This window comes from Polyodon spathula, chromosome 25 (genome assembly GCF_017654505.1).
Source record: "Polyodon spathula isolate WHYD16114869_AA chromosome 25, ASM1765450v1, whole genome shotgun sequence".
Taxonomy (NCBI): Eukaryota; Metazoa; Chordata; class Actinopteri; order Acipenseriformes; family Polyodontidae; genus Polyodon; species Polyodon spathula.
This window is the reverse complement of record NC_054558.1, coordinates 13,343,208-13,368,906: the sequence shown is the minus strand read 5'-3', so window position 1 is coordinate 13,368,906 and position 25,699 is coordinate 13,343,208. Positions and strand designations below refer to the sequence as shown.

The 25,699-nt window shown below is 42.2% G+C and overlaps 2 protein-coding genes across 2 annotated transcripts; one reads left to right on the top strand and one right to left on the bottom strand.

Moving 5' to 3' along the window:
* Positions 1-407: 407 nt before the first annotated feature.
* LOC121299857 (ATP-dependent RNA helicase DDX54-like) lies at positions 408-17,218 on the top strand. Its single transcript, XM_041228015.1, has 20 exons — positions 408-705; positions 1,550-1,673; positions 2,113-2,183; positions 2,778-2,966; positions 4,061-4,110; positions 4,455-4,496; positions 4,931-5,026; positions 6,181-6,302; positions 6,458-6,519; positions 7,614-7,745; positions 8,397-8,607; positions 9,245-9,379; positions 10,225-10,446; positions 11,288-11,361; positions 11,647-11,832; positions 12,254-12,396; positions 12,690-12,803; positions 13,138-13,245; positions 13,922-14,043; positions 16,294-17,218. Exons 1-20 carry the CDS (start codon positions 580-582, stop codon positions 16,536-16,538), a joined length of 2,574 nt encoding a protein of 857 aa, XP_041083949.1. The 5' UTR covers positions 408-579; the 3' UTR covers positions 16,539-17,218.
* Positions 17,219-18,329: 1,111 nt separating this feature from the next.
* On the bottom strand, positions 18,330-25,360 carry LOC121299858 (coiled-coil domain-containing protein 42 homolog). Its single transcript, XM_041228016.1, has 8 exons — positions 25,054-25,360; positions 24,780-24,885; positions 24,132-24,236; positions 23,629-23,829; positions 20,215-20,436; positions 19,736-19,897; positions 19,175-19,273; positions 18,330-18,913 (listed from the first exon to the last, which is right to left on the bottom strand). The coding sequence occupies exons 1-7, from the start codon at positions 25,107-25,109 to the stop codon at positions 19,178-19,180; spliced, it is 948 nt and encodes a 315-aa protein (XP_041083950.1). The 5' UTR covers positions 25,110-25,360; the 3' UTR covers positions 18,330-18,913; positions 19,175-19,177.
* Between the last annotated feature and the right edge of the window lie 339 nt (positions 25,361-25,699).

Below are 25,699 nucleotides of genomic sequence, written 5' to 3'. Positions count from 1 at the left end.
ATTTATTAAAATAAATCTGAATTCATATTTTTAATGAAACATAACGTTTTTATTTTAATTTATTGCAGGATAATATATTTTTATGTTGAAAATACAAATAAAATCATAAAACTCCCCTATCCTGGCTGTTAGTAGATTCGAGGTTGGAGCCCAGACCTTCGTACCTCGGAATAGGGGTGGCCACTTACGTAATCTCCACTTAATGATACTTCTGTTGAAAATATGGCAGTTTTTCATCTTAAAAATATAATGAAACAGTGAAACAGTTAAATAAAATAAACTTATAAGAAAAGTGTTTTATTTATATCAACTGTAAAGCCGTCATAAGAACAAAACTAAACAAAAAATTATAATCCCCCCTTTCATGTTATGTATTCGTCCAGCAATAGCACAAGCGAAAAAAAGTGCCTTGTCCACGTGTGTTCTAAGATGGCTGCGTCCTGCATGTGCTGTACGTGTAAACTGAGAAGCTAGTCAGTAGAAGTTTATATCGTGTTTTTGTCAGAATATTTTATTTTTCGGCTCCTGTTGAGTTGACAGCCTCACTCCCTTACACGGCTCAAAATAAATTGGAGTAAAATGGCTCAAAGGAAGAAGAGGTTTACTAAAAAGAGACGACATCTGAACCGGGATCCCGATGTGGATTCGGACGGTGGGGAGTTCGAGTTGGCGGCCGAGGTCAGCGAGGAAGACGATTCCAGAAAGGTATATTTCATGCGATCTGATAAAAAACCTGACAGACCCCTGGGATCGAGAAACTGACACGACTATAATATTTATTGGTAATGACTGGTGAATCATCTAAGATTACAACATTTACTGTACTGTAGTTGATCATGTTTGTAGTTAAAGTGAAGTTATGTTTTGTTAATTACAGACAGTACAGTTTTTTAGCTAGTAATCAGCCCTCGGAGACTTAGCCAACATATGTCAGAAAGAATGTGAATAATAATAATGAACACAGGGAGATTCACGACATACTAACCAGTCGAGTATTGGAGTAGTACTACCTGTACTCTCCAAAAAAAAAAAAAAAAAAAAAAAAAAAAAACCGTACTGCAACCAACAATACTGAACACTGATAGAATTGTCGGTCTCATTGCCTTTTCATCTGGTTTATTGAGCAGGGATGTTGTTTATCATTGTGTGATGGTGACTTTTCTGATAACCGTCTGAAAAATGTCCAGTTAATAATAATTATAATATCATCTGTAGTCACAGTAGCCGATACAACATAACATATAATTTTTTAACAAATGTAACCTATATAATCCAAACCTTCTAGTCAAACACTAGAATACTATATTGTGGTATTTGCATGTATTACTAGACAAAGTTAACCTCTGCACTGTAGCTTCTATGTTCCTTTGAAGTTAATAGGAGTCAGGTTCAGTCTACACAATTGATATCCAGATCAGATCATCCCTTCTAGTCCACCTTTCAGAAGAGAATGGACCTGTTGTAAGATTGGTTTCAAAACTCGTCTACTTGCTTTGCATGGCCACAGTTGGCAATGATCACTAAGGAGAGTTCTGTGCTCTCGGTGCAGGCTGGCAGGACGGTCCCAGGCTTCCCCACAGCAGACTGCATTTCTGATGTGGAGCCGGACACCAGGGAGCTCGTTCGGGCCCAGAACAAGAAGAAGAAGAAATCCGGAGGCTTCCAGTCCATGGGTAAGAACAACACTCTTACTGGATGGGGTGGCCAGGACTTTAATGACTATCGCAGGCCAAAACAGTTTGAATTTTCAAGGTGTAAATTGTAAAATAAACTGTGAAGTTTAAACCAACGCATTCATTAATTGTCAATCACAAAGGATGCAGTAAGAAGCACCAGTCTGTTTTTTTTTTTTTTTGTCTGATGTATTGACATGTCAAGTTCATAATGCCGTACTCAAATCCGGGGCTGCTGGAGCTTCTGTTATTAGAGGACATCTTTCTAACAGTTCATATTTAGTTGAATATTGAGATTGGCAAGGGTGTCAAGCAATGGTTGACTCCAAGCCAGGAGAAATTTAACAATGAAAAAAACTGGAGTTCAGATCTCTGACTACATGCTTCTTTGGAAAGTCTGTTGTGTTGTTGATTGCCCTTTTCTATTCTCTCTTTGCAGGGCTGGGTTATCCTGTTTACAAAGGGGTGATGAAGAAGGGATATAAAGTCCCAACACCAATTCAGAGGAGGGTAAGTATAAGGGGAAACAAATCATTAAGGCTGTGTATAACTGGGCAGTATCAAAAGCGTACAGCTATTTAGTCTACCAAATGGTTCTTGAATTACATCTCGTTGATCTCATGAATCGGTCCATCAATCACTTTACTGTGCATCTTACAAAGAAGACCATCACAGTCATTAGGCCAGTTTACATGTGTGATTATTTCACGTGAATTGACAGTAAACACCATGTCATGTTAGTTGTTGCTGTACAAGTCACATGGTTACCTGCACATCATCATAAGTAATGCATCATGACTTTAGTTACACCTCTAGTAATAGGTGCTGGGGGGGGATTCATCTTTTGCCTATTCATTCAAAATTTAAACAAATATTCTTTTGTTTGTTTTACTTCGTACTGTATAGCAGTAAACCATATCTTGGGAGTAGAGTAAACCTGCTACCCCATCAGATGACCTATTATTTATAAAATGTATTATATAAACAAATACAAACATGATAATTTTGCACATTACAGGCATTTTTTGTTCTAATATTGAAATATCTGTCCCGGCATGACATCTGATTCTGCTTCTAAACTCTTCCCAATCCTGGCTCCCACAGACCATCCCGCTGATCCTAGATGGTAAGGATGTGGTGGCGATGGCCCGCACGGGAAGTGGGAAGACAGCTGCGTTCCTCATCCCCATGTTTGAGCGACTGAAGGCTCCCAGTGCCCAAACAGGTGCCCGTGCTCTCATCCTGTCACCCACCCGCGAGCTGGCACTGCAGACCATGAAGTTCACCAAGGAGGTAACCACCACAGCAACCATTGTCAAACTCTCAAAACACTTTATTTCACAGTGCTTGAAACACCAGCCCGCCACCCAGTCCTGGGGTTCAGAACTATTGAAACATACACCAGCCCTCCCTCCACCCAGCCCTGGGGTTCAGAACGAAATGATCAGGAGCCATGAGTTTTAAGCAAGTTCTTCCCCACGTTTTTGATATTGTGCCTTGTAGGTCAGGTGAGCTATGTCACTGTTTTCAGGGTAGTTTGTGGAAGCACTGCGTCAAGAGTTCAATGGCAGGCTGTGCAAGTTTATTAAAAAGAAAACAAACTTTACGTTGGGCGCCTGGCCCTTAAAGCAACAAAACAAAAACCTGTCTCCCTCTGGGAGAAATAACCTAAATTTCTAAGGCGGTTAGTTCTCCTTAACTCTGTCCTATACAAACTGGAGGCAGGCTAAGACCTTTTACCCCATCAGATATTTAGACCGTTTTAAATGACCTCCAGAATTGATAACACAATGCAAAACAGCACATCATAGTTGTTTGTACCCCCCCCATGGGTTGTCGCCTCCTCTTACTGAGTTAGTTGGTTGAGGACAGGCAGAGCTAATAGCCAAACTTGAATCTACCAGCTCTGCCAAACCTTCCACCTGCCCTCAATATGAAGCCAAAATTTATCTTCCAACTGTCATGTTCCCCAGGGTCCTGAAGCCCTTACATTCCTGGATAACCAGTATAGGTCATCACATCACCCTTCTATCTTCATGAGCATCTGTCAGTACACCTACTGAATCAGATGTGACTCAGTCATTCTGTGATAAACAGTGCGATCATTTCAGAACAGATTTACCAGGGGTCTGATTGAAACACGACATTTGGTCATTTCAATAATGTACTGCACCGAAACAAGGGTAGTTGTGAAACCCTGGCCTGGGTGCAGGGTTATTGTGAGAATATTGCTGTCCATCTGTGTCAAATTTGTACTTTTTTCAGGAGTTTTTTCATGATATGGCTCTAATTTGTTATTTCCTGAGTTTACTTGGGGGAATGTCTGTTAATAATTGGCACATCAATTGCTTGTAACACTGTGTTTAATACATTTATTTTTATTTCAGCTTGGCAAGTTTTGTGGCTTCAAGACTGCACTGATTCTCGGAGGAGACAGGTAGGAGAGGTTTCTGATTTGTATGGGATCCTTCAGCCTTCCAGGGCTCAACACATTCACTTAAGGTTTTTACATGTATTTGATTTCTATTACTGTTTTTAGTATTTTGTTGAACAAAGCACACGTGATCCTTATGGAAATATTAAACAGAGTAAAGTAGAACACTGAGTGCATTCCGTTCCTGGGATGCTGTTTGACCTTGTTCTGTGCAGTGTAACCTGTGACCCCGTTCCTGGGATGCTGTTTGACCTTGTTCTGTGCAGTGTAAACTGTGACCCCGTTCCTGGGATGCTTTTTGACCTTGTTCTGTGCACAGTGTAATCTGTATTTGTTTCTGTTCTCAGAATGGATGACCAGTTTGCTGCCTTGCACGAGAATCCTGATATGTGAGTGTAATATCTTATTTCTTTGTGTAACTCACTTGTTTTTTTATGTATTTCTTTTTTTATAGCTCTCCTTGCTGTTTTACCAGCGTCTCTGTATCTGTCTGCCTGTCAGATTGTTCTGCTGTTTTATACCTGTCACCCCACCTTCCTACATGTGTTTCTGCTGGTGTTGGATTCCTCATCTTTTGCTTTCCTTTGTTACTGGGGTTTTCAGAGGCCACTCGTTCGCAAGTTGTGGTAGCTGGGTGATTGTATCAATGGGATGTCTGAAATCAGAAGTAATCCAAGCTTTCTCACTAAACTCCCACAAAGCATGAAACAAATTGTACAGAATCACACATGATATCAAACCTGCCCAGGAAAGCAGACCGTGTCTTGTAGCGTCTTGTTGTTTTTAAACACCTGCTGACTGGTCTCCTTCCTTTTTGGTCTAGAATCATTGGCACACCGGGTCGTCTGATGCACGTGGTCGTTGAGATGAACCTGAAGCTGCACAGTGTGGAGTATGTGGTGTTTGATGAAGCTGACAGGTAAGATTGGAGTTGGTGGTGTTTGATGAAGCTGACAGGTGTAGTATGTGGTGATTGTTCAAGCTGACGGGTAAGATTGGAGTTGGTGACATGCCTTGTGTTTGATGAAGCTGACAGGTGTAGTATGTGGGCTTAGGTCAGCAGGGGCACATCTGCAGTGGAGCCTCCAGTTCTGTGTGACAGGTAAGCACTATGAGGTGGTGGGTTTGATGAAGTGGCCTCGCTGTGGATCTGGAGCAGTGGATCCGCAGTGAAAAAATGATGGATTGGCAGGAGCACGTTTCGGAGGACGCGTGCTCCAGCCTCCGTTCCCCGAGTCGGCAGGGGGGTTGCAAGCGGTGAGCCGAGGATACAGACAATAATTGGGCACACTAAATTGGGGAGAAAAACGGGTGTTGGCACACCGGTCGTCTGATGCACGTTTCGTTTGAGATGAACCTGAAGCCTGCACAGTGTGGAGTATGTGGTGATTTGATTGACAGGATACTGGTCTCCGGAGTTGGTTGTTTGATGAGCCGACAGTTTCCATGACGTTTTGAAGTTCTGTGTTGTCCTTTTTAACTGTAGGTCTGGTGGCCTCGCTGTGGATTCCGCAGTGGTCAAAATGATGGATTGGCAGGAGCACGTTGCGGAGGACCCTGCTTCAATCTATATTTTTTAGGATACAGACAATAATTTGGCACACCTACGTCTCGTTTGGGGGAGAAAACCGTGGTAAAAAATTGGACCTAAATTACTGTTGTAAAAATTTAGGTGGGATAAACACTACCATATGTCTGAATATATACACTTTATGGAGACGTAACTCAAATTGACTATATGACCAGAGGCTGAAGGAAAATGGTCAGTGGCTTTGGAACTAAGAGGTTACTGCAAATATTTTCTTGATTTTTAAATTTTGTAAAACTTGTATTAAATTACTTGGAGATAATTGATAAAATACACAAACATACAATTTAAAAAAAAATCATAATGTATTGTTATAAAATGTGGTTTATGGACTGAGAGAAGGCATACTATTTGAATGGTTAGGAAGTGAGTCTCGATGCAGGTTGGAAAGCATGATCCTGCAGTTTCCCTGATGACCGGTCTGTCTTACTGCAGATTGAAACAGAACTGAGATGTGTTTGTAAGTGTGTGCTGTGTCTCTGCAGGCTGTTTGAGATGGGCTTTGCAGAGCAGCTGCAGGGGGTTATCCAGCGACTGCCAGAGAACCGTCAGACCGTGCTGTTCTCTGCCACTCTGCCCAAGCTGCTGGTTGAGTTTGCCCGTGCAGGTAAGGACCCGCAGCCACAGGAACAGGGACCGCGTCATAATCCACAGTGCTGTGTCGTTTATCATTTTGAATGAAGTGTGGTGTCCATGCAACTTCACTGTTATACTTTTCGCTAGTTTTATGAACTATATTTATTCTGTGGTCTCCTCTCCCAGGTTTAACAGAACCAGTTTTAGTTCGACTCGATGTGGACACCAAACTGAATGACCAGCTGAAGGTAGGTGTGTCAGCTCATAGCACACAATTAAAAAACCTTTTGTATTTTAGACTGATTACATTTGATACAACCACTGATAAAACAAAAGCTGATATGATACTGGAATTGATGGTGATGGATTTAATTTCCTTTTACTTTTCATATTTTATGTCTTATGTGGCACACTATTACAATTTGTTTGTAAGATTGTTTAAGAACAATCCTAACTCTCGCCTTATCCAGTGATTTTCTGATAAGGTGTCTGTTTTGTTTAATGGACATATAGTAGAAATGTTTGTCATTGAATTTTAGAAGTTTCTTTTGAGTATTTTAAATTTGCCTTTAGTGAGTGTGTTCTCTCCCTGGATGCAGTGTGTTTTTTGTTTATGGGTACACGGTGCTTATTGTTTCTAGGTGCACTGTGTGTTTTGTTTCTCTCGCTGATACACTGTGCTTATTGTTTCTGGGTGCACTGTGTGTTTCTGGGTTTGTTTCTGGGTGCACTGTGCTTATTGTTTCTGGGTGCACTGTGTTTTGTTTCTGGGTGCACTGTGCTTATTGTTTCTGGGTGCACTGTGCTTATTGTTTCTGGGTGCACTGTGCTTTTTGTTTCTGGGTGCACTGTGCTTTTTGTTTCTGGGTGCACTGTGCTTATTGTTTCTGGGTGCACTGTGTGTTTTGTTTTTGGGTGCACTGTGTGTTTTGTTTCTCTCACTGATGCACTGTGCTTATTGTTTCTGGGTGCACTGTGTTTTGTTTTTGGGTGCACTGTGTGTTTTGTTTCTCTTGATGCACTGTGCTTATTGTTTCTGCACTGTGTGTTTTGTTTCTCTCGCTGATGCACTGTGCTTATTGTTTCTGCACTGGATGCACTGTGCTTATTGTTTCTGGGTGCACTGTGCTTATTGTTTCTGGGTGCACTGTGCTTATTGTTTCTGGGTGCACTGTGCTTATTGTTTCTGGGTGCACTGTGCTTATTGTTTCTGGGTGCACTGTGTGTTTTGTTTCTCTCGCTGATGCACTGTGCTTATTGTTTCTGGGTGCACTGTGTGTTTTGTTTCTCTCGCTGATGCACTGTGCTTATTGTTTCTGGATGCACTGTGTTTTCTCTCCAGCTTGCGTTTTTCCATCTGAGGGTGGATGATAAGCCGGCTCTGCTGTTGCACTTGCTGAGGAACGTGATGAAGCCGCAGGAACAGACAGTGGTGTTCGTAGCCACCAGGCACCATGTGGAGTACCTGAAAGAGGTGAGGCTGACCCGCAGGGTGGGACTGGCATGGCTCAATATCACAAACCTCTTTAAAAATGAGGAAACGGGAGAGTCTTCAAAGCCAATCCTGTTTGAGGGGAAAAATCTGTCCCATATGCAAAACGACCAATAAGACTATATAATTTGTATGATGCTTGCTTTAAATTCCGCTAATTGCTGCAGTGGATTGATCCATCCATGTCCTACCAAGAATCAGGGAAGCAACAAACCAGAAGAGATTGTATATAGAATACTGTGTAAGGATGCTGCGCGATACACGCTGATACCCACACCATCAGAGACTAGGGCAGCTACCCACATGTGAAAATGAGTGGGTGAAAATCAGCTTGTATCATACAGAGCACCATGTGCACTATAGTGTAGTATATGGTTAAATAAGTCATTTGACAGTGTACCTAACCTTACTGGGGGAGGGGACAGTGTTTTGTGGGTGAGTGAGTCTGGGTTTGTGTGAATGCAGTTGCACTGGGTGAGTGAGTCTCTGGGTTTGTGTGAATGCAGTTGCGCTGGGTCTGGAGTGAGTCTCTGGGTTTGTGTGAATGCAGTTGCTGGGTGAGTGAGTGTGTCTCTGGGTTTGTGTGAATGCAGTTGCGCTGGGTGAGGGGAGTGAACCTCTGGTTTGTTGCAGTTGTTGGTGTCGGAGGGGATGGACTGTGCATACATCTACAGCGCCCTGGACCAGACGGCCAGGAAGATCAACATTGGGAAGTTTGTGCACAGGAAGGTGATGGTGATGATAGTGACAGACGTAGCGGCTCGCGGGATAGACATCCCCATGCTCGACAACGTCATCAACTACAACTTCCCCTCCAAAGCCAAGCTGTTCCTGCACAGAGTTGGTGAGGAGAGTTTCCTGTTTGCATGCAGATCTGTTCATAGAGAACTGTTACTTGTATTTTGCATTGTGAATCCTTACCCCCTGTGGTTTTTTTATAAGAAATGCATTGCTTTACCAGTGCTGTGTCCCGTGGCCCTGCGGAAATATATTTAAATATAATCTGAATTGTTTTGATGTGCTTGTTAACACTTCATTAATCAATTGGAAGTACATTTCTCAGCTTTTAGTTGGAATCCTTAGGCAGGAAAGAGAATTTCTCTTTGAAGTGTTCTGGTATATTCTGAGCATGTTCACTCAATGTCTTGTTTTCTGTTAACACAATAGTCTTTCGTTCAAATCTGAGCTGTTTGATCTGGATACACTGTGATGAGGATACTAGGGATAAGGCAATCCAACAATAGTGCTAATCAGGGTCTGTGAAACCAAATGTTTTAAATGTAATCCCTGTACTAAGGACAGGTTTCTCCAGAGTCTTATGAAAATACAACCTAGTATTCATGAAACTCTTTGCTTAAACAAATAGTGTGAATAGGGCTCATTGTGGTAAACCTGGTAAGATGCTTTGTTTTGAAGCACACTGTTCTCTTCTAACCAGTTACTTTGTGTCTCTGTGTGTGTGTGTGTGTGTGTGTGTGTAGGTCGAGTGGCGAGAGCAGGGAGGAGTGGTACAGCATACAGCCTGGTGGCCCCAGATGAGATGGCCTACGTGTTTGACCTGCACCTCTTCCTAGGGCGCCCCCTGCAACTTGCAGGGCCCAGGCACAACCAGCCAGGTATGACTTGTACAGCAAGATCGACATTTACACGAGTAGCAGATAATCAAAAATCCTACCTCCTCTGGCAACACGCACAATCCTGGTTACACGGAATGTACTTTAGTTTGGATAATCACATTGTGTGTTGTGGGTTGATGTTATTTTTTGTTGTTAAATACAAACAATACATGTGTGCAGCTTGAGTTTCACTTACAAAGTATGACCCCATTTCCAGAAACAATCAAACATATAAACTGATATAAAATAGAGATTGTCGTTATCACAGTAATCAATTTACAGTGCTCGCTCAGTAAATTGTAGAATTGTAAATTGCCTTGGATATTTAAGGTACAAGTTAAAAGGAGAAACAGCAAGGGCACTGTAATCCTAGCACCAGTTTAGGCAGCTGTTTCACTAATATGCTGTATGTAGGTGAAGCCCGACTTATGCTCCCCCTCTCTCCCTGTGTGTAGATGAGGACAGCATGCTGTGTCGCAGTGAAGCCCCTGTCTCTTGCTCCCCCTCTCTCCCTGTGTGTAGATGAGGACAGCGTGCTGTGTCTCAGTGAAGCCCCTGTCTCATGCTCCCCCTCTCTCCCTGTGTGTAGATGAGGAGGGCATGCTGTATGGCAGTGGAGCCCTTCTCATGCTCCCCCTTTCTCCCTGTGTGTAGATGAGGAGAGCATGCTGTATGGCAGTGGAGCCCTTCTCATGCTCCCTCTCTCTCCCTGTGTGTAGATGACAGCGTGCTGTGTGTCAGTGGAGCCCCTGTCTAATGCTCCCCCTCTCTCCCTGTGTGTAGATGAGGGCTGTGTGATTGGGGCACCACTGACATGTCTCATGCTTCTCCCTCTCCGTGTGTAGATGAGGACGGCGTGTGTGGGCGAGTGCCGCAGAGTATCCTGGACGATGAGGAGGCTATGCTGGTGACGGCTCACGAGAACTCGTTGGACCTGCAGAACATGCGCCGCATCTCTGACAATGCCTACATGCAGTACCTAAAGTCCCGGCCCAACCCCTCGCCCGAGTCAGTCAAGAGAGTCAAGGAGACAGACTTCTCCAGCCTCGCAGTCCACCCCCTCCTCGGTGAGTCTCTCTCACTGTTCCTATCGAACCACCTCTGTGACTAAACCCTCCTCATGCAGTGAAAGTTCTTAAATATGTAAACTACTTCAGTTTATGGATTTTGTAAACAAAATGAAACTAACATTGAGCAGCTGGCAAGTGTGTGCCCTCTGAGTTTCTTTCTTGTTTAAGTTGATATTGACAGAGCATCCAGCCTCTCCACTATTATTATTGCAAGCTTTATCTTTAAAAAACATGCTTTTTACCTGGTGTACCAGAAACTGTCCTCTCTAGAAACCACTCTTCTCAGAGAAGTGCGTTCTTTGCAGAGTAGAGTCACGAGCCGAGCTCTGCAAGAACACAACCAGTTTGACAAGAAATACAAGCACTGCTAAATCACAGTGGAGAATCATTTGTTTCAAGTTTTATTTTAAATAGCACTTTGATATAGTATATTATCAATGACCTTAAAATTACACAAGGCAGTTATTAGCTAGCCATGCAAGTAGAACTTATTTGTAGATGCGTGCATACCAGCTAAAGAAAGGGAAATTGAACATTAACCCTTTGCGGTCCGATGTCGGACCAAGTCCGACATTACAATTTTCCCTTTCCAGTCCGATGAAATGATATAACCCGAACAGCCAAACAGAAACAGTATATCCATGGAAAGTTAATGTGCAAAAATCAAAAGCAAGCAAAATATTAGTAAACTTTCGTACCTGCCAACATTCACTGATTGTACTACAGGTTGTGGCTGTTTTCCTTTTGGAAGACAGCAGTTGAGCACTTTGCCACTAGAGGACACTGTTGAACAGCCTGGGTGTGCTGTGTTCACTTAAGGTCTTTTTTTTTTTTTCAGGTTCTGTGCTAGAAAATGTGGAGTTGGAGAGACTGAAGGTGGTTGACAGCATCAAACAATATAAATCCAGAGCAGTAAGTTCTACAGGTTGTCATGTGTAAATAAATGGCATTACTGTATTTCAAGGTAATAATTGGATTCCCCAGTCAATAAAGAGGTTATTACCGAGGAGTGTGCCACAGAATAACCACTATTTTGCTAAACTTTTTAAAATTGAAACTGCTTTAGTATTGAATGCCTTTAAAATTATACACACCAACCATCACATTGCAAGGATCTTCCACTGTTCTGTTTCGAGCAGCGTTTTCCTTCTTTTTATTGTTGTGTTGTCTAACTGTTTCTCCATCTTTGTTGACCAGACAATTTTCGAGATCAATGCGACCAATAAGACCACAGCGGGTGAGGTGATGCGAGCAAAGAGGAGTCGAGACATGCGACTGGTCGACAAGTTCCAGAAATCTCGCAAGGACAAGGCAACGGAGAGCTTGCTGGGCCGGTCTGCTGCCAGCCTGCCGCGGGCAGAGTCAGACGAGGATAGCATCCAGGTACCCTTCAGAAACCAGTCAGCCGCAGCATTGAAGAGTACAGCTGTATGACCAGGGCCAGGGTTTTATAAGTTTAAAAAAACAAAAAAAAAAAAAATGTTTTAGAAGTATACTCTTCCCTAACATTACTGTAATCAAGGAAAGCCTGTTTCTTCCAAGACAGCTTAATATAGAAAGCGATACAGGAACATTAAATTTGCCATTAGAAACTTGGGCAAACCTAAGCTCTATTGACCTCTCATTACAAGACAGTGCTGTGTACTATATCTGCACTACAGAATAGCCTCTTCATTGCTGCTGTCCTCACCCACACCTTCTAAACTCCAGCACTGTTGATTGCTGCTGCTGCTGCTGTCCAGCAAACAGGACTATTGCCTTCACTATTAAATGTTGTTGTTTTTTTTTGTTTTTTTTTTTGCAGAATGTGTTTTCAGAAGTGCTTGGTGGCAAGAGGAAGACGCCACAGAGTGAAATGGACGCTCCCAACAAGCGAGCCAAGGAGGCAGGGCGTGATGAAGAGTTTTACATCCCGTACCGACCCAAGGACTTCGACTCTGAGAGAGGGTAAGTGATATCTATAGAAACATGCTTTCACACCCTGACGTGGCCCTGGAACCCCAAACCAGTACGTATACAGTAACACAGGTTTTTTCTCCAAGCTGTAAATGGGAAAAGGCAATTAACAATCATAATTTGATAGGTTTAGATTTGACAAAGAAAAATGAAACCAGAAATTTAAAAGCAAGAGACGATCTGGAGTGTGTGTTTGTGAATGCATAATTAAATGTACTCAAATAGCAGTGTAGTGTTGAGGTTAGGAATGTAACCCTGCCTCCCTCCCTCTCTCTTCTCTCCAGGCTCAGTATGCAAGGAGAAGGCAGCACATTCGAGCAGCAGGCATCGGGGGCAGTCCTGGACCTCATGGGGGACGAAGGGGACAAGATGAACCAGCACAAGCACATGATGAAATGGTGAGAACCGCTGTGTGACTCAGATCAGCAACCTGAAGACACTGATTTTAAAAAAACAAAAAAACGAGAGATAGCGTTGCTGTTAAGTTCTTCTATATGTCTTCTGACTGTTCTGGATGAAATGCATAAAATAAAAAGTGGAATGCTGAATGAAGACTTGAATAAACACTGAACTCTATTTTGAATTACACAATCTAAGTTTAGTTCAATGTTTAGTAGCAACAGTTGTCCACTAGGCTGTGTAAAGGCAGCGGTGTTGCAGCTGCATACTTGTTGCGTCCGTCTGTGCTAAGCATATGAGTTTACTGGCTGTGTTGTCTTCAACCTCCTCCAGGGACCGCAAGAAGAAGCGCTTTGTGAGGGAGACGGGGAAGGGGGACAAGAAAAAGACCGTGAGGATTGAGAGCGGTCAGCTTGTCAGCAAATCCTTCAAGAAAAACTTGTATCCTCTCGAGCTGCTGCTGGCCAGTGCTGCCACTGCGCTGCTGGACAGAAACTTGGTCACTTTTATTTAGTTGTATCCCCCAGCGTTATATTGCAGGGATACAGCAAAGGTACAGTAATGAAGTCCTTGTGACTCTTAGCCCCGTGTCTAAAGAGCAAAGATACGTCAGGTTACTGAATCCAGCATGGTTAGAGACAGCAGTGTTCCAGTGAAGCCTCAAGAAATCTACATCTCAAAGCATTTTTCAGACAAGGTAAAAAGAAAAACTGGTCAATTAATTCTTGTCCCTCTAAAAGAAAAAAACTTCTGGCTATTCAAATCGTAGAGCAGTTTCCATTGTCACTGCTGCCGCCTTTGCCTTGTCTGCTTGTGGTGGGGATCCATGGAAGGAAGGACCAATAGCTAGGTGGGTGCACCTGGAAGATCCATGTACTGCACTTGTGTTTAAGCTTGGAGTGTCTATAGAGGTTTATAGTATCCAGAGTAAAGACCTCCTGGTATTTATTTAAACAGGTTTGAATTGGTCCTCGACGACCACAGCTGCCTGTCCTTGTGTAGAGAGTTAGTGTATTGTGTTAATGCTCCATGTGGTTCCAGTGATAGTTTAGCTACAAAACGTTTCTGCAATTGGCCTGTCTTGTTGTATGCAGTTCCTTGACCATTCACCCCACAGCTACGAGGAGTGGAAGAAGAAATACAAGGTGGAGGACGGAGTGTCTGACAACGAATCAGGAGGAGAGGGAGGTGGCAGCCGGGCCAGGACAGCGGGAGGGGGAGGTAGAGGAGGCAGAGGAGGTACAGTAATCTGCATCTGCTGCGATAGAAAATACAATTTATCTTTTATTAAAGCCAGTCACATTTAAAATTTCCAGTTCTGCACTTATCACCTGTGGGATTGATTATGTATTAAGTAATAATCTTTAGTCTGCTTTTATTTAGAGCATGTAGCTTCTAATTATTATTATTACTATCATTTTTTACTGTTCCCATTGCCTTTTAATGTTTGCAGTCGTTCATCGTTGCCGAATGTTCATATTTGAGGAAGACAGTTTTACAATCCAAAAAATAAAGGATAAATGCAATACATACCATGCTTTTCCAGACCCAGAGTGGTGAGGTAGCCGAAGTGGAGATCTGTGAAACCAGCCACAGGACTGTTCAGTGGATCACACAGCAGCTTATCTAAATACAGCCACCATTTAGATCATTAAAACGGGGGCTGTTGTGTACACAGGTTTTGCAAGTTAAACCTGTAACCTTGCATGGGAATCTCTGTAATGTATTTCTTTCAATTAATTCTGCTGCACTACAAGGACATACAGTGGCTTGTGAAAGTATTGACCCCCCTTGGCATTTTTCATATTTTGTTGCCTTACAACCTGGAATTAAAATAGATTTTTGGGGGGTTTGTATCATTTGATTTGCACAACATGCCTACCACTTTGAAGATGCAAAATATTTTTTTATTGTGAAACAAACAAGAAATAAGACAAAAAAACAGAAAACTTGAGCGTGCATAAGTATTCACCCCCCCAAAGTCAATACTTTGTAGAGCCACCTTTTGCAGCAATTACAGCTGCAAGTCTCTTGGGGTATGTATCTATAAGCTTGGCACATCTAGCCACTGGGATTGTTGCCCATTCTTCAACCAAAACTGCTCCAGCTCCTTCAAGTTGGATGGGTTCCGTTGGTGTACGGCAATCTTTAAGTCATACCACAGATTCTCAATTGGATTGAGGTCTGGGCTTTGACTAGGCCATTCCAAGACATTTAAATGTTTCCCCTTAAACCACCCGAGTGTTGCTTTAGCAGTATGCTTAGGGTCATTGTCCTGCTGGAAGGTGAACCTCCGTCCCAGTCTCAAATCTCTGGAAGACTGAAACAGGTTTCCCTCAAGAATTTCCCTGTATTTAGCGCCATCCATCATTCCTTCAATTCTGACCAGTTTCCCAGTCCCTGCCGATGAAAAACATCCCCACAGCATGATGCTGCCACCACCATGCTTCACTGTGGGGATGGTGTTCTCGGGGTGATGAGAGGTGTTGGGTTTGCGCCAGACATAGCGTTTTCCTTGATGGCCAAAAAGCTCAATTTTAGTCTCATCTGACCAGAGTACCTTCTTCCATATGTTTGGGGAGTCTCCCACATGCCTTTTGGCGAACACCAAATGTGTTTGCTTATTTTTTTTCTTTAAGCAATGGCTTTTTTCTGGCCACTCTTCCATAAAGCCCAGCTCTGTGGAGTGTACAGCTTAAAGTGGTCCTATGGACAGATACTCCAATCTCTGCTGTGGAGCTTTGCAGCTCCTTCAGGGTTATCTTTGGTCTCTTTGTTGCCTCTCTGATTAATGCCCTCCTTGCCTGGTCTGTGAGTTTTGGTGGGCAGCCCTCTCTTGCCAGGTTTGTTGTGGTGCCATATTCTTTCCATTTTTTAATAATGGCTTTAGTGGTGCTCCGTGGGATGTTCAAAGTTTCGGATATTTTTTTATAACCCAACCCTGATCTGTACTTCTCCACAACTTTGTCCCTGACCTGTTTGGAGAGCTCCTTGGTCTTCATGGTGCCGCTTGCTTGGTGGTGCCCCTTGCTTAGTGGTGTTGCAGACTCTGGGGCTTTTCAGAACAGGTGTATATATACTGAGATCATGTGACACTTAGATTGCACACAGGTGGACTTTATTTAACTAATTATGTGACTTCTGAAGGTAATTGGTTGCACCAGATTTTATTTAGAGGCTTAACAGCAAAGAGGGTGAATACATATGCACGCACCACTTTTCCGTTATTTATTTTTTAGAATTTTTTTAAACAAGTTATTTTTTTCATTTCACTTCACCAATTTTGACTATTTTGTTATGTCCATTACATGAAATCCAAATAAAAATCAATTTTAATTCCAGGTTGTAAGGCAACAAAATAGGAAAAATGCCAAGGGGGGGTCAATACTTTCGCAAGCCACTGTATCTCTCATAGTATTTCCATTGTGAGAAAGCACTAGACAGTATGCTGTGGCACATCGCTGTATTGTTTCTCACTCTGTTCGGCAGGCAGGAGGGGCGGCAGAGGAGCCCCCATCCCACCGAGACAGACCCCGGTGCAGAAGTCCCGTCCGGAGCTGAAGAGCCGCGATCAGATCCTGAAGCAGCGCAAGAAGAAGCAGAAGCAACAGTTCCTGCAGAGCGGGGGCCTCCAGAAGCTTCGGAGCAAGAACCAGCCGCGCCTGCATGAGATGAAGAGGTCCGGCTTCGGGAGGGGCGCCGTCAAAAAAGGCAAGCTGCGCAAGAAGCTGTGAGGGGAAGGGGAGCTGCTCATCGACGCGCCATTGCAAAGGAGAGTGGTTGGGACCTGTCTGGACTGATTTAATAATTGGCCCTTCTGCTTAGCCTTAATCTTGGTGGTGCATGGACAACCTCCTAACACAGACAGTCTGCTCTGAGCCTGAATTCATCCCTTTTAATCCTTTGATTCCCAATGTTATTCCTGAACACTGGGATTTAAAAAACAAACTGCATTTTTGTTCACATAGCAACCAGTGGGGTAATTGTTTTATAGCCTAGTTTGGAATTCTAAACAGAACGCAGATACTGGACAGACATTTGTAAAAAATAACTTGTTTAAACCGTTTAATTTAATTAGAACACAAATGTATTGCATAGGCATTTAATTAGGGAATTCAAGGGTTCAAGTTTGGGGATTTAAATTATTTACAAACTCAGAACAGTATTTGGTATTTGTTTATAAAACCTGTGCTTCATTGAAATTAAATTGCAGCAAGACTGTGGTCAGTCTCCCTAACTGGCAAAAACATATGACTATAACAAGACTAGGAGCATCTTTTTTAATGATAGATTTGGGTTAACATTATAGAACAATGGTGCTCTTTGCTTCCAAGCTGTATTTGTGTTGTCCCAATGGGCTAGAAACACCCAGAAACAATCTGCTCTACTTTAATGAATAAAGATCCTTTTACAACAGCTTTGTTTTCTTTTACACATAAATCCACATTTTAGTGCAAAGATGATTTGTAACAAGGATGCCACTTTTGGAGAGCGCTGTGGATAGTTTTGTTACCAGCAAACATGGAGTCACCCTTCACCTTTTAAGACTAGCAGTTTATACTTGTTGAGATCATAGCTACACCCAGCAAGAATGTGTCTGGGATGTCACGATTTACAGGATCGAAGTGTTGACCATATACTTTATGGTAAAGCCAGGCACACACATTACTGGACCACAAGAGAGAGAAGAGTAGGAGACTCCTTTGTGAGGAAGAATAAAATGAAGGAAAAGCTTGTTCTAAATTCAGATTTTCTAGAGCTGTGTAATACAACCTTAAGTAGGATTGAAATCTGCCATTATCAAACCGGGGCTCCTCTATCAGCTGATTATATTGGCCGTCCCTTTTTCTTTTCTTGAGGATGTCGTGGACCCACAGCGGTTTTACGTTATTTTTCTTTCTCTTGTAGAGCAGGGCAATAGCAATTCCTTTTTTTGCTTGCTGTTCATTGTTCCAAGTATTGTGTTGGCAGATGCACAGTACCAGCAGCTTTTACATTCCCAAAAGTCTTATATGAAGGGATGGCAGTAGTTGCATTTTTTAAATCGTGTATACGATAGTGCTCAATAATGTCCGTGGATAATGATGCCTTTAACTTGCATTGCTTGTTTATACTCAACAAACCAGTCAAAACTCACAAAAAAACAATCTCAATTTTTAAAAGCAACATGTTTTTATTTTAAACAACACAATTGCCTGATATTTTAGGTAATTGTGGGAAGATTATGATGTGGGGTGGTAAAATTAGGTTTTATAAATACAAATTATGTTTTGCTCCTTATTACTTGAATTTTTTTTTTTTTTTTTTTTACTAAGCTTTGTGTCTGTATAAAAAATGTTCCCTTCCCGCTGGCATTTACTGTTTGTTGCTTGTACATGCAGCCGTGATGTAACAACAGACCGCCCACTGACTTTCCCGTCGTGTTCGGTGTAAACAATGATCTGCGGCGACTACAGAGCGACATGCAAGAGGGAGGCATGCGCGCCGCATCCGGTGAGAACACACCTTCAGGTTCTTGGAAAACATCCTGACACACTGCTTTATTTAAAACTACAAATAATTTCTTTAACCATTGTTACTTGTTCATACCTTGCCCTCCCACCCTTAATGCATTTCCTATACAAATCATCCAACTACAGATATTAAGCGTTTAAAGCACATGGAGCTAAATAAACAACTTCACAGCTTTCCTAATATGAATTACTATCACTTCCTGGTCTTTACATTTCCCTTTAAAAGGTTTCACACATTAAGTTTTTGTATCAAAGCTGTTAATGAATGGTTTGGTTTTCTTTCTTTTTTTTTTTTTTTTTTAGGGTTTGCTCCATACAGATACTTCAAGAAGGAAAGCCCCAAGCTTTTCTAGAAGTAGAATGGCAGGCAGGGAGGAAGGTAGCTCTACAGTATCATAGGAACAGGCCATAATCCGGTTCATTAGGGGCTTAAACATGTTTCCCAATGGTAGTGCAGATGTGCAGGGCTTTCATTTTTCTATTTGAAAATGATCCATATCTAGTAGAGTGGTAGCAGGCTCCTGTCTCATTGTCTGGTGTCTCTCCAAGGTGAAATTGATATGGGGATTGCATTCTCCTGAGTGTTCTTAAATTGTCTGGAACAAAGAAAAACTCATTTTAAATAGATATCAGTGTTGTAATTTTATTAAACGTTTTGAAATAAGATACAAGTTCAAATTAACGTAGCCTGAAGAAGACTTGTTGCCACAAGAGGCCAACAGAGGAATTAAAAAAAATAATAATTAAGTCACTAAAGGGACGATGTGTGTGGTTACATATTCCAGGAACTTCAAATTGTGTACAAAGAATGAAATCCAATCTGGGTTCCAGTACTTTAAGAGAAGGAACGTTCCTACCTTCTACTGGTTGTTCGACAGTGTATTTGAGGTGGGATTGGCGTCCATGCTCTTCAGATCATGGAGGATATCCGTCTGGTCCACGATGAACATCTTAATCTGCCAACAAAACAAGAAAGACGTATCAGTGTTTACAATGGAAAAGTGTACAGAACTTCCCTTTGTTAAACCACTGGGCCACACTGCCTCCCCTGTCCCTCGGCTCTGCACTGAATCCTGACTGTGTTGGAAGCAGGAGGAAGCTAGCTCTACACTGAATCCTGAGTGTGAGGAAGGAGGAAGCTAGTTCTGCACTGAATCCCGAGTAGGAGAAAGGAGGAAGCTAGTCCTGCACTGAATCCCGAGTGTGTCTGAGAAAGGAGGAAGCTATCTCTGCTCTGAATCACGAGTGTGTTTGAGGAAGGAGGAAGCTAGCCCTGTACTGAATCCTTAGTGTGTCTGAGGAAGGAGGAAGCTAGCTCTGCACTGAATCCTGAGTGTGTCTGAGGAAGGAGGAAGCAGGAAGCTAACTCTGCACTGAATCTCGAGTGTGAAGGAGGAGGAAGCTAGCTCTGCACTGACCCTGTCCAGCTGCCCGTCCGTGTCCTCGATGGGGATCTCAACCTCCTGCTCTCCTGCCTGCTTGTTCACCAGCTGAAACAGGTTCAGAGCAGCCATCTTTATCTGTCCCAGAAGGAGGGTCTTCTTGGCTGCTGTGTTCTGGATGTGGTTCCACTTTGATTCCTGAGAGAGAGAAAAAGGAATCTTCAATTGCAAACTCTTCAGGGTATAACATCATTCCTTCACAGTATTTTCAAGGCACCAGATTCTACTGCTAGTCTCTATGGGTTGTGGTTTTCTGTTTTCTCAGCTACTCCTGGGTTTTGTTTACACAGTACACTATCAAACTTGTGCTATTGGTTTTCATTCAAAAATCACAGATTTTTAAGTTATGCGATCATCCTGGTTACTTTGTGGAGTTTTTTTTTTATTTTTTATATATAATGATTGTTAACTCAAGTTGACAACGGTGACAGCATTGCTCAGTGTCAGAGGCTCACCCATTTGACAGCGTTGGAGCAGGCCTGGTCCAGGCACCCCTGCAGGGTGGCCAGCTCGTTGTTGTAATACAGGACCTGGTTGCTCTTGTCCTCTGTGAAGTGATGCAGTTCCAGCCGCTGGCTCTCTAGCTTCTCCTGGTTGTCACTGGCTTTGTGCAGCAGCTGCTCCCGAGTGGAGATCAGCGTGTCAAAGCGGCCAATCATCTCACGGATCTCCTGGAGCTGCAGGAAGGAAGTGTGTGTGTGTCTGTGCATTACAGGAGTGAAATTAATAATTATAAATGCAACCTGCTCAATCTCACGCCTGTTATGAAGTAGATTCAAATATGAATGTGTTTTACATCGCTCTTCCTACTGTCTGGTGTTTGCTTCAGTTTGTCAGATTGCTTCTGAGTTCTGTTACTTCCACAACATGTTTCTCATCAGCAGGGACTAGGGCACTTATCAGGATAGAAAGGAAAATGAATGGAGCAAAAGTAGAGAAGTCTTTGAGGAAAACCTGCTGCCCTGTGCAAAAAAGCTGAAACTGGGATGGAGGTTCACCTTTCAGCATGACAATGACCCAAAGCACACAGCCAAAGCTACACTGGAGTGGCTAAGAAACAAAAAAGGTAAATGTCCTAGAGTGGCCCAGTCAGAGCCTCGACCTAAATCCGATCGTAAATTTGTGGCATGACTTGATGATTGCTGTCCATCACCGCCCCCCAAGGAACTTGACAGAGCTTGAACAGTTTTGTAAAGAATGATCAAATCTTGCCAAATGTAGGTGTGCAAAGTTGATAGAGACCTATTCCTTGCTGCCAAAGGTGCTTCCACCAAGTACTAACTCAGGAGGGGGAGGGTTCCTCTTAACAGTGTGGAGTATGGTGTGTAGATAAGTGGAAAAACATCCTCATTTAAATTCATGAAACTCTGAGGCACTGACACAACAAAATGTTAAAAAAGTTCAAGGGGGTGTAGACTTTATATAGGCACTGTATTGTTAATGTGTTTTCAAATCAAGCTAACTGAAACTCCCAAAAGTTCATATAAAAAAGTAAACATCAATCTCTCTTTCACCTGAAGAAGAGACCTTTGAGGTCTTGAAAGCTTGTGATCAATTATTGTTTAATTAGTCCAACAAAAGGGATCACATCTCCTTCATCTATAAAAAGTAAATAACAAAAACAGAGAAGTCTTATTTTGTGCATACGGTATTGTGGTCATTGTTGCTGTGGACTAATATACAGGGACCTCCAAAATTATTGGCACCCTTGATAAAGATGAGTAAAAAAGGTTGTATAAAATAAACAACACAGGTAATGAGTTGTATTTTATGCTCAAAAATATGGGAAACTATATTCTTTTATACTAACACAATTGCTCAGAGAAAATGCTCATTTTTAACAATATATTTTTTTCTCAAAAAGATAGGTACCAAAATTAGACACCCTTTAAGAATCTTATAAATAAAATCAACCAAAATTAAATCTGCATTAACATTCTACTTTAAGTACATCTCAGTCTTAAGGAACTGTATTGTGGCCTTCCATGGCTTCCTGTTGCACTGGGGTATAAAAATGAGACAAAATGCATGTAAAATCCATTTGTCATTTGTAAAAAACCTATATATACCACTTACCACATTTAGTGCAATAATTAAGAAGTTAAAAACCAGTGGCACAGTGGTAAATCTGCTTGGTAGAGGACGCAAGTGCATCTTGCCCCCATGCACAGTGAGGAAGATGGTTCGGGAGGCAAAGAAGAATCAAAGGGCCACAGTTGGAGAATTACAGAACTTGGTTGCATCTTGGGGTCACCAAGTCTCCAAATCTACAACTAGACGCCACCTCCATACCAATAGCCTATTTGCAAAGATTGCCAGAAAAAATGCCTTTATTGAGAGCAACCAACAAATGTAAGCGCCTGGAGTTTGCTAAACAGCACCGGCACTTGGATTGGAATCAGGTGTTATGGCCATGTACACCAGCGGTGGGTTTGGCATCGAAAAAAGGATGCGTATGCAGAAAAGAACCTCATACCTACTGTAAAATATGGTGGTGGATCTTTGATGTTATGGGACTATTTTGCTTCCACTGGTCCTGGTGCCCTTGTTAAGGTCAATGGTATCATGAAATCCACCAAGTACCAGGACATTTTAGTCAAAAACCTGGTTGCCTCTGCCAGGAAGCTGAAACTTGGCTGCAAGTGGCTCTTCCAGCAAGACAATGACCTCAAGCACACATCAAAATCCACAAAGAAATGGTTAATTGACGACAAAATCAACCTTTGCAATGGCCATCTCAGTCTCCGGACTTGAATCCCATTGAAAACCTGTGGCTGGAATTGAAGAGGGCAGTCCATAAGTGCAGACTGAATGATATCAAGGATCTGGAAAGATTCTGTATGGAGGAATGGTCTAAGATCCCTTCCAATGTGTTCTTCAATTTCATAAAAATTATAGAAAAAGCCTCAGTGCCGTTATCCTTGCAAGGGGAGGGTGCACAAAGTACAAAAACAAGGGTGCCAATAATTGTGACACTTAATTTTTTTGGAAATAAATTTATAATTTGAGAAATGTGTAATTTTGGTTGATTCCCTTGAATCCTTAATAAATAAATCATTAATAAAGCAATATATTCCACATTTTGGAAAATTACAATATAGCTCATTACCTGTGTTGTTAATTTTATACAGCCTTTTTTGCTCATCTTTATTAAGGGCGCCAATAATTTTGGAGGTGCCTTTATATAAAAATCAGGTAAGGGCCCTTCTAGTAAAGCATTTAGCCTAGAAATATCCACCGCTAAGTGGAGAAAAGGATCAAGGTGTGTAGTCTTTTCCAAATTCATGGTGAAACGCAAGCTGCTACAGTTTTGAATGCTCCTAGAAAGCTTTTGTTGCAATTTTAGTAGGTCCAGGGCATTTAACAGGCCAGGCTCGGCATTAATGGTTTTAAAGTTCTGAACCTCCTCTGAGCTCATTGACAGGGGATGACAATCTGCAGTGGCAGTGCATCACACAACACTGCCTGTTACACCCACAGTGGTTCCATTCTTTTTTTAAAACTCCTGCTTAAGTCCTATTTTATACAGTGGCTCTCAAAAGTATTCACCCCCCTTGGACTTTTCCACATTTTATTGTGTTACAACATGGAATCAAAATGGATTTAATTAGGTGTTTTTGCCACTGATCAACACAAAAAAGTCCTAATGTCAAAGTGAAAAATAAAAATCTACAAATTGTTCTAAATGAATTACAAATATAAAACAGAAAATAATTGATAAAAACTAAATGAGAGGGTGTGTATTTAAAAAATGTATGAAAATAAAATAGTTAAATGAAAGGGAACCTTGCCTGGCTCTAGCTATCGTCCTTACCTTTCAGGACTGAATTTCCACAGGAAACATGAATTGTCCTAGAAAGTGTTTTTACCTTTTCCGATTTCTTGGTCACTTTCTCCAGGTACTTCCAGAAGATGGCGTTCCTCTCCACTTTCCTCTGCAGGCGCTCCTTTTTAGCTTCCAGGATAGCCATCTCCTCTCCCAGCCTCTCTGCATCCCTGTTCTTCTGCTGCGCTATCTCCCTCGCATCACACGCCTTCTTCACAGCGCGGCTCCGCTTAGAGTCATTCTCCTAGACAACCATTCAAGAGCACCAGCTCTGACAATTAACTGGGGAACCTCCTCAATTGCTATAGCAGAAGCTAAGACCACTGATACCACTTGTGTTAAAAAGAAAAATAAATATCCCACCCAGTCATGTGCATGGATAGGTAATGGATTTGAGGTACGAAGGCAATTGTTTATTAAACTGCAAACACTTGAAGAGTGGATGACTAGCTATTCAGGAAAATGAGGGTATTTAGTAGAGACCGGTCTGACTGGTGAAACTGACACCAAGCTCTGCCCACCCTTGTGTTATTGCTGTGTCCTTACTTTGAGGAACTTGTTGAATTTCAGCAGGGACTCCTTAAGCTGCTCCTCCTTCCTCTCCAGCTCTTCTCTGCGCTGCTGCAGGCTCTCCATCTTCATCTGGAACTCCTGCAACAAGAGCAACACATTCACACAGCGCAGCTCACTCACACAGAACAGCTCACTCATTCACACACACAGTACAGCTCACCCCAGAGAGCTTCACATTTCAGTTCATCATCACTCACACACTAATGTACCCACGACTACTAACACTGTAGTTTCAGATACTCATCATTAAGCTACCCGTACTGCTGCTAGCTCATTAAATGCTCAACGACAATAAAAAAAAAGCAAGGTCTGCTCCCCTCCCTACCTCCTTCTGTGCAGCAAGGCCACTCTTCCCTCTCTCTTGCCTTTCTACCCTTTTTTCTGTGCTCCCAGGTTCTCCTCTCCCTCTTTCTTTCTCTCTCCTCCCAACCTACTGTACTGCCTGGGCCTGCTACCCCTTCCTTTCTCTGCTCCCTCACCTTTTCTCTTTGTATCCCCATACCTCTTTCTGTGCAGCAAGTGCCTGCTCCTATCTCTCCCTGAATCCACCTCTTCCCCCCCTCGCTGTAATGCCAGTGTCTCCTATCTCCCCGAGTTTCTCTCTTTCCCCCCTGACTATACCTCTTTCTGTGCTGCCAGTGCCTGCTCAACCTCGCTCATCTCCCTCCTCTTCTCCATGAGTTGTGTTGCTGGCGTCAGATACTCGTCCTCCCTCTCCGGCATCTTACTGGACGGGACAGATGCAAACAAGTATTATTGTTGCCATTTTTACCAAAACAATCCAACAGTTAAACAAGCAAATATTAACTACACTTATTTAAATAGCAGACTAGTGGTACGTCGATATAAAGTGGTAAATAAACAGAATATTACCGTCAAAACAAACTAAACTTACACAAGCAGCTTGTCTTCATAGACAGTTCGAAAATAATCTTCAAGGTTCATCGCCATTTTGCGATTCGTCCCGTCCTGACAGTCCGTCGGCGTTGTGCTTGCAGCTGCCTAATTTATAGATTGCACACGACACTGCACGTTACTGCCCTTAACGTTGTATGAGTATTCACAAGACTGTAATAAAAGTTATTATTTCAGTCAGGAACGAGTTAGCCACGACGTTGACTCCACAATGTTGAGTCCAAACAAACACAAGAGAAGAAATTATCTTCTCTCACACACTTTGAACGCTGTACCGTCACTATAGCAACAAGTGGCTGCATTTCCGGTGCCTCTGAAAGAAACAAGCCACATATTGTCACTGTGAAAACTGCGTGCCAGTGGTTTTCAACCTGTGGTACGCGTACCAGTACTGGTACGTGACAGGTTTGCAACTGGTACGCTTCGATTGTTTTATTTATTTATTTATTTATATGACGATATGATTCCTCAACTATAAAAATAAATTATGGATACTTACTCATACTTATATATTGTCTCTTTTTAAATTTAATTATAATTATTAAACTTATGTCACCACTGCATTCATATAGCCTTGTTTTAGTTTTATAAAACATGTTTTTCTGCTGTTTTTTTTTTTTTTTTTT

Bases quoted from the DNA above. Each gene is read 5' to 3' on its own strand.
- LOC121299857 (XM_041228015.1), top strand. From the start codon at position 580: ATGGCTCAAAGGAAGAAGAGGTTTACTAAAAAGAGACGACATCTGAAC. The intron at 706-1,549 runs GTATATTTCATG...CTCTCGGTGCAG, and splicing joins AGGAAGACGATTCCAGAAAG to GCTGGCAGGACGGTCCCAGG. The intron at 11,362-11,646 runs GTAAGTTCTACA...TTTGTTGACCAG, and splicing joins AACAATATAAATCCAGAGCA to ACAATTTTCGAGATCAATGC.
- LOC121299858 (XM_041228016.1), bottom strand. From the start codon at position 25,109: ATGGCGATGAACCTTGAAGATTATTTTCGAACTGTCTATGAAGACAAG. The intron at 24,886-25,053 runs GTAAGTTTAGTT...TGTCCCGTCCAG, and splicing joins TATGAAGACAAGCTGCTTGT to TAAGATGCCGGAGAGGGAGG. The intron at 19,274-19,735 runs GTCAGTGCAGAG...TTTTGTTGGCAG, and splicing joins CGGACGGGCAGCTGGACAGG to ATTAAGATGTTCATCGTGGA.